The 15,072-nt window shown below is 34.9% G+C and overlaps 2 protein-coding genes across 2 annotated transcripts in view; one reads left to right on the forward strand and one right to left on the reverse strand.

The window, feature by feature from the left end:
- The first annotated feature begins 1,156 nt into the window (after window positions 1-1,156).
- Window positions 1,157-15,072, forward strand: part of LOC132546379 (integrin alpha-9-like) — a 34,581-nt gene continuing 20,665 nt past the window's right edge. Inside the window, exons 1-8 of the mRNA XM_060210094.1 lie at window positions 1,157-1,309; window positions 7,377-7,510; window positions 9,433-9,551; window positions 9,901-10,113; window positions 12,091-12,139; window positions 13,019-13,108; window positions 13,332-13,417; window positions 14,042-14,104. Coding sequence (XP_060066077.1) covers window positions 1,158-1,309; window positions 7,377-7,510; window positions 9,433-9,551; window positions 9,901-10,113; window positions 12,091-12,139; window positions 13,019-13,108; window positions 13,332-13,417; window positions 14,042-14,104 — 906 coding nt within the window. The 5' untranslated portion in view covers window position 1,157. The remainder of the gene's footprint in view (window positions 1,310-7,376; window positions 7,511-9,432; window positions 9,552-9,900; window positions 10,114-12,090; window positions 12,140-13,018; window positions 13,109-13,331; window positions 13,418-14,041; window positions 14,105-15,072) is intronic.
- LOC132546380 (mitochondrial ribosome-associated GTPase 1-like) lies at window positions 3,025-6,215 on the reverse strand. The gene has a single exon (XM_060210095.1). It carries the CDS (start codon window positions 6,133-6,135, stop codon window positions 5,164-5,166), a length of 972 nt encoding a protein of 323 aa, XP_060066078.1. The 5' UTR covers window positions 6,136-6,215; the 3' UTR covers window positions 3,025-5,163.

Below are 15,072 nucleotides of genomic sequence, written 5' to 3' on the forward strand. Positions count from 1 at the left end.
CATAATGTATTTACATCTTTTGTGAAAATTGTGGGCCTGCAACACCTTGCTGGTAGGGCTATCCCCAACCCCTGTGTGCTGTGAGCCTACAAACTTATCATTATATTGCATAATGATGTTGTATAGTGTACTACACTTATATTCTAACAAATTGCAAATATGACTATACCCAATGCATGCATCAATTGGGCTTTAAAATGATGATATATGTGCATGGCATAATGTATTTATATTTTTTGTGAAAAATTGAGAGCCTGCAACACCTTGATGGTAGGGGTATCCCCAACCCCTGTGTGCTGTGGGCCTACAAAATTATCATTACAGTGCATATCTTGCACAATATTTTACTCCATGTGCATGTACAACTATCTTATTATGTACCTATATACTTTATTATTGTACTTACTATGTATCTATGCTTAATTATACCAAATGTTATGTTATATGTTATAATATTCTATACTCTCTGCACTCTTCAGTTCAGAGGTAATATAGGGAATTAAAAACAACTCATATCTAATTTGCACGCGACTACATTTCAAACACATGATCAGTACTCGGATTATAATTTTATAGCTGCCACCAGCATTCCTTTTTAGTTGGACCACTCTGTCGATATGTGAATGGTATAACATTTTAGGAGATGGTTTTACATAAGCTTTAAGCTTGTTACCAAATCCTCTTAGTTAGGATTTGAATTATATGTATATCTAAATGTTAAACATTGAATAAAATATTGTTTAAACTAATACCAATTAGGAACATCGTGGGTTTTTTTTGTAATGATGTTATTTTTCGGAAATTACTGATCATTTTTACAATCAACCTTGCAACGTGCGTGCACCAAGCACGTGGTGTACAAATTGCAGTCAAAACACTGGATTACAAATTTAGGACAACGGGTTGATTCATTCGTAATTTCCCTTTAAATGCCATGTGTGTAGTATGATTTGTAACGGTCTTTGTAAAAAGCATAAATTATCGGTAATTATACGGGGTTATTATTAAGTAATTGCCTATAAGTCCTTTGACATTTTTCACCACCGGCGATTGTTATTCCTCAAGTGCAATACAGTTCACCGTCATATTTTTGGCGCGACAGCCATGTCAATTTCAAATGTGCGAGTCACTGAAATCCGGTGACAGCTTGGACAAACATGTGTACTTTTTCTACATATACACTGATGACATTTTTGTCAGCCTCTGTAGCTTTTAACTTAGATACCGAACATCCGGTGATCTATACAGGACCAAATGGAAGTTATTTCGGATATTCCGTAGCAATGTTGGATAATGTATATGGTTCATGGTAAGTAGTATTGAAGCTTAACTTTGTACGGTTCTCATGATTTTAGCAGACAAAAGAAGATATGAAAACTCGAAAAACAAAACTGATCTGAGAAAAATTATCATCATGTCAGATTTTGATTTATCTAATGATTACTATATAGATTATTTATCTTTGTTAATTTATATTTTGCAAATCTGGAACAAATTTGATTATTTTTTTTTTTGTAAAGCTTACTATCAAAGATACCTAAGGTTTCCTCCGCTTACAGAATCTGAACAGGTGTAAGGGCTTACCTCGCTTAAAGAATCTGTACAGGTTTAGGGCTTACCTCGCTTAAAGAATCTGTACAGGTTTAGGGCTTACCTCGCTTAAAGAATCTGTACAGGTGTAAATACTTTCCTTGCTTACAGCACCTGTACAGGTGTATGTACTTTCCTTGCTTACAGAATCTGTACAGGTGTAAGGGCTTACCTCGCTTAAAGAATCTGTACAGGTGTAAGTACTTTCCTCGCTTAAAGAATCTGTACAGGTGTAAGGGCTTACCTCGCTTAAAGAATTTGTACAGGATATATTCATACGTCCAGATCAATGTTATTCAGGTCAAATTCATCGACAAATGAAATAGACTTAACAAGTAAAAAATTTGAAATATTATACGATCAAACATTTTTATGTTCTACAACTTAATATTAATGAGCACTTATACTTATGTTAAAAAATACAAGTCTGTATCATAAATAGGTTATTTTATACGCGCGCCACTTCTGATCGCAATTGGGCGAGAACGTGTAAAAGCATGGGTGAATACGGAGAGGCGTTAATGTTTTTCAGTTTGTATAAATTAGTAATTTTATTTTCTCATATGGCGGAAACCTCGAAAGAACTCCAAGTCTCTTCCCCATCACTTATTTTCCGTGCTGCTGTAAACCATTATGACACAGATTTAGTCGAGACCATATTTCGTCAAATAACGAAGTTTAGATACAAATCACACTATTCGTAATGAAAGTTCACAAGGTTAAATAGGTTGTAGTTAATGTAGGCTGTTGTCAGTTTGTACGTGTTCGTGAAAAGTCGTTGATATGATTGGTGCCCCAGAAATAATGATGAAAATAATAAGAAATGACAGGTTATGTAATTGAACTCTTCACGAAAGAAGTTTTAGGGTTTTATTAGGAACTTAAATATAAGATCGTGTTCGATTCCCCGATCTAACGTGAACGGGGTATTTGGCCACTAGTAGTCTAACCATATGACTTTCCCCCAAGAAAACGGTTTCCTCTCCTTATCATCATTCAATCCGGACCAGCAAGAGTGATTAGTAAATAGACCGTTTCACCATCATTGTTTAATAGAAGCGAATTTAAACGGTGAATCCGTATTTGATTTTGAAGAATAAAGACCATCTACTCAGCCAAGTTAACATTGATTAGCCCACTATTTTAACAGTCATCAGATAGTGCTTTCACAGCTACATGTTTAACAAATATTTTTTTCAGTATTTCTCAAGAAATAGCAATTACAAACTTCAGCTCTCAAAATCCAAGATGGCCGTATGTCGGCCGGCCATTTGTTTCAGTGGTCAAGCTTAAAACGTGAACGAGCATAACTAGAGTCATAGGGAAACCCACCTATTAAGCTACAGAAATATCCTTCCAGTACCACTCAAACAATGGCCCTTAACGGTCATGTGACAATCAACGAATGGATGGACAAACCACAAAATTCGCTGATGGTGGTCTGACAAATCTGATAATTTTTATTTTGAACATTCCTTGAACGTAGCAGAAACTCATAATGGTAGGTTCTGTTCATGAAAAATAGTTGCACAATCATATAACAAAATGACTTCTGTGGTTACTATGTTGAAGTTTTGATCAGACAGAAAAACAACAAGTCATCTCTTTCTTTTCTTAAAAATATCAAACTCCAGATATTTTTTTCTGAGTGGTATGAATGGAACATGAAAAGAATTTGTTCTAGATGAGATACGTTTAATTTTGGACCAAAGCGTAAAGGTAAGATTTTGTCAGAACAATCTCAGGATCACTTCATGTATGTTTGATATCATTGCCACTCCATGTTAATGTTTTGGGCTAAATTTGGTTGAATCTACCTAAGCATTAAGTTGTAGAGTTTTGAGGCACAATATTGTCTAGTTTCCCCCTATTGGAGTCCCGCCCCTACTGTTAAATTACTTTTTTCTGAATTTAAGGAATGATTCTCCACCCATAATGATGTTTTGTACCCCATTTGGTTTAAATCCATAAAGCTTTAAGGAAGAGTAGCGTTTTGAAGCAAAATCATCAACTCATTTTCAAATTTGGTCCATAGGGGTCAAATCAACTTTCTGAATTTAAGAAATGTTTTCCAAATTTTAATGATGTTTCAGACCAAATTTGGTCAAAATCCGTTCAAGCATTAGTAAAGAGCAGCATTTTGAAGCAAAAAACTGTTTAATTTCCCCTTTTTGGGCCTCACTTCTAAGGCCCTAAGCGTTGATTTATCAAACTTTCTAAATTTAAGAAATGATAACCACATACAATAATGTTTCATACCAAATTTGGTTGAAATCTATTCAGATATTAAGAAGGAGGTGCATTTGAAGCAAAATATTCTCTAATTTCCCATTTTGGGGCCCCAACCCCCAAATCCCTCAGGGTCAAATTAAATTTTTGAATTTGATAAATAATCCCCTACTCCAAATGATATTTCAGACCAAATTTGGTTGATATCAACCAAGGTCTTAAGCAGGAGTTGTGTTTTAAAGGAAACATTTACCGACAGCAAACAACAACTGACAGTGCACAACAACGGACGATGCACGATAGCAATAGGTCATCTTGACCGTTTGGGTCATACGACCTAAAAAAGCTTTAATAAACTTCATCTGTCAAAATCCACAATGGTCGCATGTCTGCCATTTTGTTACACTGATGAGACACAAAAGTAAAAGAGCATAACTAGGGACAGAGGGCAACTTACGACCTGCAAGTACTTCTCAACTTCTCAAGAGATAGTGACAACAATGAATGTTTACAAACAGATGGACATGCCACAATGAATGGTGATTGAACAGTTGAACCTTCAGTAGTAAGAAAAATATGATAAACTCATACATATACCTGTCAAGAAATCATAACCTGAAAATTGTCTTTCACAAACAAGATATTGGTGGTGACATTACTTAAATGAAATTTGTGCTTGAACATCTATTACAACCTCATATACTTCACATCATACAGTAATACATTTCTCTTTAAAAATATTCAGTTTGAGGCCAAAAAATTAAAACTATGAATTGCTGAAATTAACCGCAGACTCCAGTCCAAATCTCGAGGCTTGGCAGGTATGTTAACATGAATGTCATATTAATTAAGTCATCTGAGGAATCTCTTCTTAACAAGCTATAGAAAAATCATGATATGATATACCTGTACCCCGACCTAAAATTTTATTAACTTTGAAAAGTACAATTTGTACTAGTGCTGGCACGTCAAATGACATAATTGATCATTTTGATAACATTTTAAAGTCATTTTATTTCACAATTTACACACCTTTGACAATTTTTTCAAATTAGGGACATATTGCAAGAATTTTTATACATGTTCCATAAAATTTAAAACATTATTTTTCTTACTTACATAACAATGAGAATATGTAAACAGATTCCTTTTTAATGAGTCACAAAACAATGCAAATTAATCCTGTGTGTCTGATGATTCATAGCAGATAATGAAAGCAATTTTCTCTCTGTGCCATGCATATCTAACACCCATAGCTGTGTACCATATACACTAACACAGGGTTGACCATTTGACATTTAAGATAATAACTATGCACAACAAATCCGACATATCATGTTCGTATCAAAGAAGGTCATCGTCCAACATAAATTTTCCTAGTTCACCCTTGCGAAACAACTTTAACACAATGTCAGCTGCAGCACTAAAGTCTGGTATGTGCACAAGCTGACGTGTTTCAGTAGATTTGATCTTTTTAATTAATTTTTTTTTCAGAGCCACATGTTTTAAAAATGGCATCACATCATCTATTGGTTCCTGCAGTTCAAAATACTTAACATAATAAAACTTTTGTTGTTTATTCATCCAGTATAGCATATAGTCTACAATGTACTCTTCCCCTACATAATGGTCCGGCATACAGCCACACAATGCCAGCTTCATTCCAACATGTATGTTTGGTACAGTTGGGGTCAGGATTCCGGGCGTATCAATTAGAAATATTGGTGGGTCAAAGTTCACCCTGACTCTATGTCCTATCGACTTTGTGACGCCGGCTTTAGCTCCAACTAAGGCAGCCTTTTTCTGGTGGGTGGTGTTCAATCTCCTCATGTAATTTAGAAATGTAGATTTTCCTATATTTGGAACTCCTAAAACAAGCAAGTTGAACTCATTCACTTCCTCTCTATGAAACCTGGGTCTCGCCTCGATGGCTTTAGTCACCATTGAAAATAGCTCTTTCGATACAAAACTGTTTTTAGTGGTAACAGTGCTTTGAGTGAACATAACATTATCAACTCCCTCGGAGTTTAACTTGGAAAGTATACGTTGTTTGTTGCCAAGATCACACAAGTCTTTCTTGTTGTAAACAAGGACATGAGGACGGAGAGATATGATATCGTTAAAACGAGGATTTCGTCCAGAGAATGGTATTCTGGCATCATGAACCTCAACAACACAGTCAATATTTTTCAACATGTGCTGAACTTGTAAAACACCTTTCTGCATGTGACCGGGGAACCATCTCACCATGTCCTTGTCAGGCAAGGTAAAGTTCTTCCTGAATGGATAGCTTGCACTTGAAATCCGACTAGCCATATCTGGTGTGATGAAAATCACTAATTACGTTGTAATTCGTCTCGTACAGTGACACTATTTGCTCGGAAAGTTTTACAGCCATTACTCAGTCTAACCGGATGTTGAATATTAAAGGGAACAAACTCTATATATACTTTGTTTTTGTTTTACAATTTTTTAAAAAAATGTTAAGATCACCGTTTCAATGATCGTTTAGCCACTCTTAACACACAGCTGAAAATTGATTAACGTTATGTTGAAAGTAGTAAAAAGCCGAAGAGAAATGAATTTGACCTGCTCTTCTAGACTGTAAGCAATAGTTATCTAATTCATGTTATAATCGAAATTATTTTATATTATCATCAGTCAAGCTCAGAATTCGTTTCGTTAAAATATTTTTCAAACTACACTAACCAGCAACAATATTTGCATTTCATATTGAAAAAATACTACCACTCAGTTATATTTTTATTTCAATACAAAACTAATTATACAAATAAAATCGATATAGAACTTTCCGGCAATGTATTGAGAAGATTTATAAAAGAGGAGAAATTAGCAAATAAATAATTACTTCAGCATTTTATATAACTTGAAACGCAAGAAACTTATCATCTTTTGACAAAATGTTATTTCTATGGAACGAGTAAATTTAAGAGATCCGCACCCCATCCTTAGTCTAAGATGATGAATGTGACCTACATTGCTATAACTAAACGGTGGAATGTTAAGGAAATGTTCATTTAATCGGACTTTTTATCAAGTACATCAGAGAGTTCCAGAATACTATTACAGAAAACAAGACAAATAGTTCTATATACATTTGTAAAGTGTAGACAAAGTCTATTTCTGACACCATCATTGGTATTATTTTCTCTGTTAAATTGTATGGCTTGATGCTGATTCAATCCTTCAATAAAAATATTTAATTCTACTTCATGTAGTGAGACTATTGACACAAATAACGCTACTAACAGCTTCTAAGTAAATATTTTCTAAAATATCAGCTCGAAGGTCCTATAAGAAATTGAAATGCACAGCCTTAGATACCATGTGGTAATAACTTACAGAGATGTGTCATCTTTAATTACTAAACAGCATAAATGAAAATGAATAATTGGATGACCAAATCAATCAATTAATCAATCAAGTATGGAACCTTTGGGAATTCTAGCCTTAATATTTCTTAAACTGGCACGATAGTTTAGAAGTTTAAAGCTAACACATTATATTCTTAAATTCCAATAATTATTCTGTTGTAGGGTTTTGGTTGGAGCCCCACTGGACCAAGACATTAACCAGCCCGGGGTTGATCGTCCTGGGACACTTTACAAATGTCCGTACAGTGACCATGGGTCAAGGGAAGAATGTACCCAGGTAAACGTGGACAGCACAGGTAAGACTAACCTTGGCAATATGATATTGTTTAGATTGACCAAGAATTAAATCGGATATCGTGAACGTACCGGAATACACTTACCCTTCTGGAACACCTGGCATTATTTTCTTCACCCATTTATAACATGTCTCAATGGAAATATTTGATTTATTCAAATTTTATCCTCACTTTATAGATTATGACGTTAATAACAGACCGGTATATCGCGATGTCTTTGAATGTCAGACGGACCAGCATACCGATATTACTGACATGAACAGTTTTTAGCCGAGAATATTGGACTTTAAAAGTGTAGTCCAGCAATTTCGTGTTCGGTCTGTTGGTCATCATATAAGCAAGTATGATATCATTTCAACTATTTTTCTGTTAAGATATAGAAATGAGTATTACTAGTAACACTTTATACAACCCCTGGTTTTCGATATTTCTTCAGATTCGTGTGAGAGTGTATAGACACAGGTGTGATATATTTAGGCGATATATCATATCTCAGGTAAGTACAAACCAAATACGATCTACATTCCGTAACTACAACTTAAGTTGTGTAAGTAGGCTTTAACTTTACAAGGAATACAACACAAACTAGCGTATATCCATCCGCGACCTAAATTAAAATTAAATACTTACAATGTACTGCAGTTGAACTCATATCCCAAGTTTGAAGATCCAATGACAAGTACTGTAGGAGATAGAGCACAGACAAAACGGACGGACACAACACAAAACTACAGTCTCCGTACTAACACTTTGTTCCCGAAATAGTTATGTTCCTTAACGTTACAGGGAATACAGAACAAGCTATGATGTTACAGGGAATACAGAACAAGCTATGATGTTACAGGGAATACATAACAAGCTATGATGTTTCCTTTACAGGGAATACAGACCAAGCTATGATGTTTCCTTAACAGGGAATACAGAACAAGCTATGATGTTACAGGGAATACAGAACAAGCTATGATGTTACAGGGAATACAGAACAAGCTATGATGTTTCCTTTACAGGGAATACAGAACAAGCTATGATGTTTCCTTTACAGGGAATACAGACCAAGCTATGATGTTACAGGGAATACAGAACAAGCTATGATATTTCCTTTACAGGGAATACAGAACAAGCTATGATGTTTCCTTTACAGGGAATACAGAACAAGCTATGATGTTTCCTTAACAGGCAACACAGAACAAGCTATGATGTTTCCTTAACAGGGAATACAGACCAAGCTATGATGTTTCCTTAACAGGGAATACAGAACAAGCTATGATGTTTCCTTAACAGGCAACACAGAACAAGCTATGATGTTTCTTTAACAGGGAATACAGACCAAGCTATGATGTTACAGGGAATACAGAACAAGCTATGATGTTTCCTTAACAGGAAATACAGAACAAGCTATGATGTTACAGGGAATACAGAACAAGCTATGATATTTCCTTTACAGGGAATACAGAACAAGCTATGATGTTTCCTTTACAGGGAATACAGAACAAGCTATGATGTTTCCTTAACAGGCAACACAGAACAAGCTATGATGTTTCCTTAACAGGGAATACAGACCAAGCTATGATGTTTCCTTAACAGGGAATACAGAACAAGCTATGATGTTTCCTTAACAGGCAACACAGAACAAGCTATGATGTTTCTTTAACAGGGAATACAGACCAAGCTATGATGTTACAGGGAATACAGAACAAGCTATGATGTTTCCTTAACAGGAAATACAGAACAAGCTATGATGTTACAGGGAATACAGAACAAGCTATGATGTTTCCTTTACAGGGAATACAGTACAAGCTATGATGTTTCCTTAACAGGGAATACAGAACAAGCTATGATGTTTCCTTTACAGGGAATACAGAACAAGCTATGATGTTTCCTTAACAGTTAATACAGAACAAGCTATGATGTTTCCTTAACAGGGAATACAGAACAAGCTATGATGTTCCATGGTAATAATATCAAGTTTCACCACCATAAAGACGGTCAGTGGCTTGGCGTGGCTCTTGATGTTCGACCAGACGACCATTCGTCCGTTTTGGTCTGTTTTAATGGTTTATTTCATTTTATTTATAATTTATTTAGTCTCATAGTAATAAACTACGTTAAAATAAATATAGGACAGTATGTTAATAAAGTTTTAGAAGTTTACATTTCTTGTTGCTCATTATGAAGGAATAAGTAACTTTTTACATACAAGCTGAAATTCAGGAGTTGTCAAAATTTTAAGTTTAATGCGGGAATCTGTTTCGCTTTTCGAATGTGTTTTTCGTGTATCAACTGACTGACTTTAGATATATTGCCTATGTGTTTACTCTGTGGTAAGGTCTGGTATGGTCATTAGATATATATCAAATATATTAATTGATTTTTATCAAAATATTCTGTAGATTTGTGCTCACAGATGGATGGACAACTTTCTGCTGAAGAAGTTTGACGACATATCCCACATGAACGGCATGTGCTATCAGTTACATAGTAACTTGACTGCTCCAGGTCGACTCGTCCCAGCCCTCACCAAACTAAACCGCTTGGTAAATCGGAGACTTCGCTATGCCGAATTCTCCATGGGCAGCCTTGGGATGGCGGCTCAGTTTTCAAACGTAAGTTTAAAGACAACTTTGTCTATTTTCTTTTTTGTTTTCTTTTTGTCTGTTTGGTTTATCACTCCGTGACCGGCCACAGTCTTTTCTAGGCCAGGTCTCCATGTACCTTAATGTATAAAATGCGGGAGACAAGTCACATGTTATCCAGAGCAAACAGAGCAATGTCGATACCACAAGAGTATTTGTGATCACTTCTTCATGATCCTTCCCAGGTAGAAATCGAACTACGCTCCGTGGATCTTAATATTAAAATGAATATTAATTGCCCTGCATAGTTTTTTTTTCTGTATTTTCACTCCTGTCACACTGTTCTATTAATTTCCCCATCAAACTCTACCTAAATACCATAATAATATATGAAGATGTTTAACTTTAGCACAAACAGGGATTGAACGTGTATTTTATGAGCTTCCTGAAACATCTGTTTCGTTAATCATTGACGGCAATTCACTATTCGGCGAATTGTCGAGATTGTTAAGTCAGCTGTCAGGGTCAGGGCGCATTTCCGTCCTAATGACATACCTGTACTGCAGGTAGTTTGAGGGACGGTTGATGTACCCCTTAACTGCTTGATATTGGAAACAGACGTTTAAAAAAAAAAAAAAAAAACGCTTTCTATTGATGAGCTTCATTCCGAACTTGCCAAAATTATCCAACAACAAACGTATAAAATGCCTATGTAAATAACTCATAAGTTGTCCGAATTAATAGCCCTTTCACCCTCACAGATCTTACCTAATACTTTATAATATACTTTTTCAAAATGTGAAAAGTTTCTAGAAGACAGTATATGTGTTACTCAATAGAAGATACTTGTTTAAGAGAACAGTTTTCTGAGTGGCAGACCTATTTACATATGGACATCGACAATAATAAATTACAACCCAGGCACTGCACTAATTAACTACTTACACCAAGTCTATCGGATGGGACTTAAAATGTTTTTGTACAATGTGAAGAAAAAACATACTTGTGAACGCCGACACATAGGTCAGGTAAGTATATTCGATAAGAGGAAAACCAGTTCGAACAACAAAATATTTCTAAGGAATTTACGAGAATTCCAAAATACAACCTATACCAAATTTTCACTAGTAAGAACCATCCCTTCCTCCCTTAGAAGCATGTCTAATTGTTGCTGTTTGCTCGTGATCCGAGTAAAGTTAGGAAAATGGTATGGCACTGATGAGTCGACTTTAAAATATAGTAATATTGGAACAGCTGTGTTCGGCTTTATTCCTTTCCTCCTTCTCCTACTGTCTTCTTTCACTCACTGCTCTATTCATTTCTCTATTTTTATTTCGTTTGCTTGGAAGGCCGGACGACAATAATAACGGACGTAAGGACCGTTAGAAAATAGTTATTCTCCAACATACTGTCCGCATATGTCAGAGTTTTATTTACGTAGTAATGTAAAAGGTCTGAAATTGAACACATTCATTAATGTTCCATTTATCTACTAAAACATGACACAAATTGCTAGTCATTGTTCGTGTTATCAGCTTTATCTTAATTATCTGCATTGGTGGGTAATGTCATCATTATGAAAATAATTCACTTAGATATGAGAACGTAAAATCACCATTTTTTATTAAACAATCAAACGAAAGTAAATAAATTCATAAATATAAATAAAGATAAAAATAAGTTTAACAATTTGGCTTGGAAGGCATCGTTTATGAAACATAAATATATTTTTATTTGAAAAAAAATGAAATACAATTATATATCGACATAACAGACTTAATAGACAATATATATAATTGAATAGGAAAGAAAAGTAAAAATGTTTGCATACCACGTCATTAAGGATAAATCATTGCCCTCCACTATTGAAGTTTTTTTTCAGAATTGCGTTATATTCTCTGAAAACACTGAAAAAACCCTCAAAAACAGAAACCTTTAAAAAAAATCCTCACACAAATAGTTCGATATAAGCAGCTATTTTAGAGTATGTTATTGGTATACTTACAGGAAGGAGGTCAGCTCTTAATGGGTGCACCCGGGCTCAACGACTGGTCTGGTAAGTAAGGTGTTGGTATTTACACTGTAGCCAGTAGATCTCATTACTAGCTCTAATTGGTATTTGATTGGTTTGGGAAGTCAAGTAGTTTTAAATCCAACCAGAATCCTTTGTTTTATTTGACTTTCAAATCACCAGTTGAGTAAATTTTCGACGCTCTTATTTACGTTCATATTAGCACTGGAGTAAATACAATTTTAATTTGGCATTGACTTGTTATTATTGGTAGAGTAACAATAACGTGTTATTATTGGTATAGTAACAATGACGTGTTATTATTGGTATAGTAACAATGACGTGTTATTATTGGTATAGTAACAATGACTTGTTGTCATTGGTATAGTAACAATGACTTGTCATTATTTGTATGGTAACAAGAACTTTTTATTGGTGTAGTAACACTGACGTGTTATTATTGGTGTAGTAACAATGACGTGTTATTATTGGTGTAGTAACAATGACTTGTTATTGGTGTAGTAACAATGACGTGTTATTATTGGTTTAGTAACAATAACTTGTTATTGGTATAGTAACAATGACTTGTTATTATTGGTGTAGTAACAACGACGTGTTATTATTTGTATAGTAACAATAACCTGCTATTATTGGTATAGTAACAATGACTTGTTATTATTGATGTAGTAACACTGACGTGTTATTATTGGTTTAGTAACAATAACTTGTTATTGTTATAGTAACAATGACTTGTTATTATTTGTATAGTAACAATAACCTGTTATTATTGGTGTAGGAACAATGACGTGTTATTATTGGTATAGTAAGAATTTAGTGGACCAGTCATTCCTTTTTCACTTGATAATTTCCAATCTGTATACGTATCAGCTAGAAATCAATCAGTTTCTTTAATTTTATTGACAGGCGGAGTTGCCATAGAGAAGGAGAGCAATTCCAGACGAGATCTACGCTACATAGAACCGGTTTACAGCATATATCACGACAATTATATAGGTATTTACGTTATATGGTTAATTAACTCAATATTAAAAAAAAAAAAAACAGTTGTACAACATGCTTTCAACAAAAACAAAGGAACAAAGTCTTTCATATTTTTTTCGTGTTCCAGGAAGCTTATTTCATGTTTGAACCGGAGAAAATTATTTATAATGTTTATTATCATAATGTCGATTTAATCGTTCAATGTTTTCAAAAGCCGTTGTGTCCATGATTTCAGGGTATGCCATCACCACCGGAAGTTACTTGTCGCGCAGGTCCAAGAATATTGCACTAGGTGCTCCGAAGGCCAATAACACGGGAAAGGTAAGGGATCATTTTCACGTCTTTGAGTGGATAAGAATGGTACATTTTCTGTGTAACTATGTATTTAACTTTCAGGATCATTAATGTGAAATAAAATGCTTTCGCTTTAATTTGTGGAGCTAAACATTTTTCAGAATTTTATAAACCTACAAATATTTAATTGCTCTTGTTCATGATATTACTGTCATTTGTTTTCATGATATTCTACTCATGAATATTCATGGCTTGTTTTTAGGCTTACCAAAGACGCAAAGTCAGTTTAATTCAATGTGCGTTACTTATAATGATATTTCAAACAAAGGCGAAAGGCATTGATACATGTGATGTTGAATTTTAAGAGCTGTATTATTTACATTTTTGCTCAGATTTACCGAAGTCTCCATCACATTTAATGCTCTTAGTTCATAGAAGCATATAGCAAGGTATTCTCTATAGAATTGTCTACGTATACTAGAAAGGAGGTAGGAGTACTTCAAAATTCTCAGTAATATTAAGCATGGGGAAGGTCAACACAAGGAAACTTTTATCCAATATTGTTTAGGATTCCGATCCCGCTACAAGTCGCTTGTGTTATCTGACAACAGACTTGGTAGCGTATAAACATAATCGTATCTATTGTTCCAGGTTTTAATTTTTGATTTGGCGAATCCAAGAAACAGTCCTCAGCTTATCATAACTGGAAACCAGGTAGGCGTGGGATGAGGATGCATTGTTCAGCAAGACCGGAAACAACAAATCTTGTATACTTTTGATATATTTTTGACATCGAATTTGGAAAAGAAATTCGGCTTCTACAGGAAATGTCATCGACCCATTGTTTTTGTGGATGACACGTGTTTTATAACATAGTTAAAATTTTGTGATGCGTTGATTGCGTCTGTAATAATAAAAATCAAGATGGTTTAACTTTTATCAAAATTATCTTTTGTAACCATACAATATACACGTAGAAACGTCTCTGTGGTATTCCAGCCAGTCATTATATACAGATAGTGTTTTCATTAACCTACTGCAATGTTGCGCCTACAAATCTAATCATCATCATCATCATCATCATCATCATCATCACCTGTTAATTTATAAGTCATCGATATAATATTTGAATCTAAGACGATAACTGCAGTAACTGGTGGTATATTTTACAAATTCTGACTGTCCCTTGTTACCTACAGTCGCATTCAAGTAGGTGCATGTTGTTAGTACCCGCAATCCCATGTAGAGTAGTTGTTTCTGCTCTGTTTCAGTGAGATGAAGGTTCTTATAGTAGGGTTTGCCGGAAAGCATTCGAACCATGTTTTTATTGTCGAAGTTTGCCAGCTCTAAAACACGTTTGGTGTACTGGTGATTATCTCTAACCGATCATGTGTATGACGTAACAGTGTAAACTGTCATGTCTTGATAGTGTAGCCGACAGTTTTCAGATATTCAGGCGTTCCTTGGTGGAATGCAGAGTACCATTGTTGAGACGATGGTTTCGAGCAGATTGGTCCATACATCATAGGATGTATGATATCCTTGAAGCATGGAAAAAGTCTGTCCTTCTCCATCCCTTGGTTAAGCTCACCGTCCTCCTTGAGGTGTACTGTCCCTTTCACTATCCTTTTCCACTAGTTTGAAGGGGAATGTACATGTGTCCTGGTATCTAAGTACTACTC

This window comes from Ylistrum balloti, unplaced genomic scaffold (genome assembly GCF_031769215.1).
Source record: "Ylistrum balloti isolate Yb309-2 unplaced genomic scaffold, AGI_CSIRO_Ybal_v1 Utg369888, whole genome shotgun sequence".
Taxonomy (NCBI): Eukaryota; Metazoa; Mollusca; class Bivalvia; order Pectinida; family Pectinidae; genus Ylistrum; species Ylistrum balloti.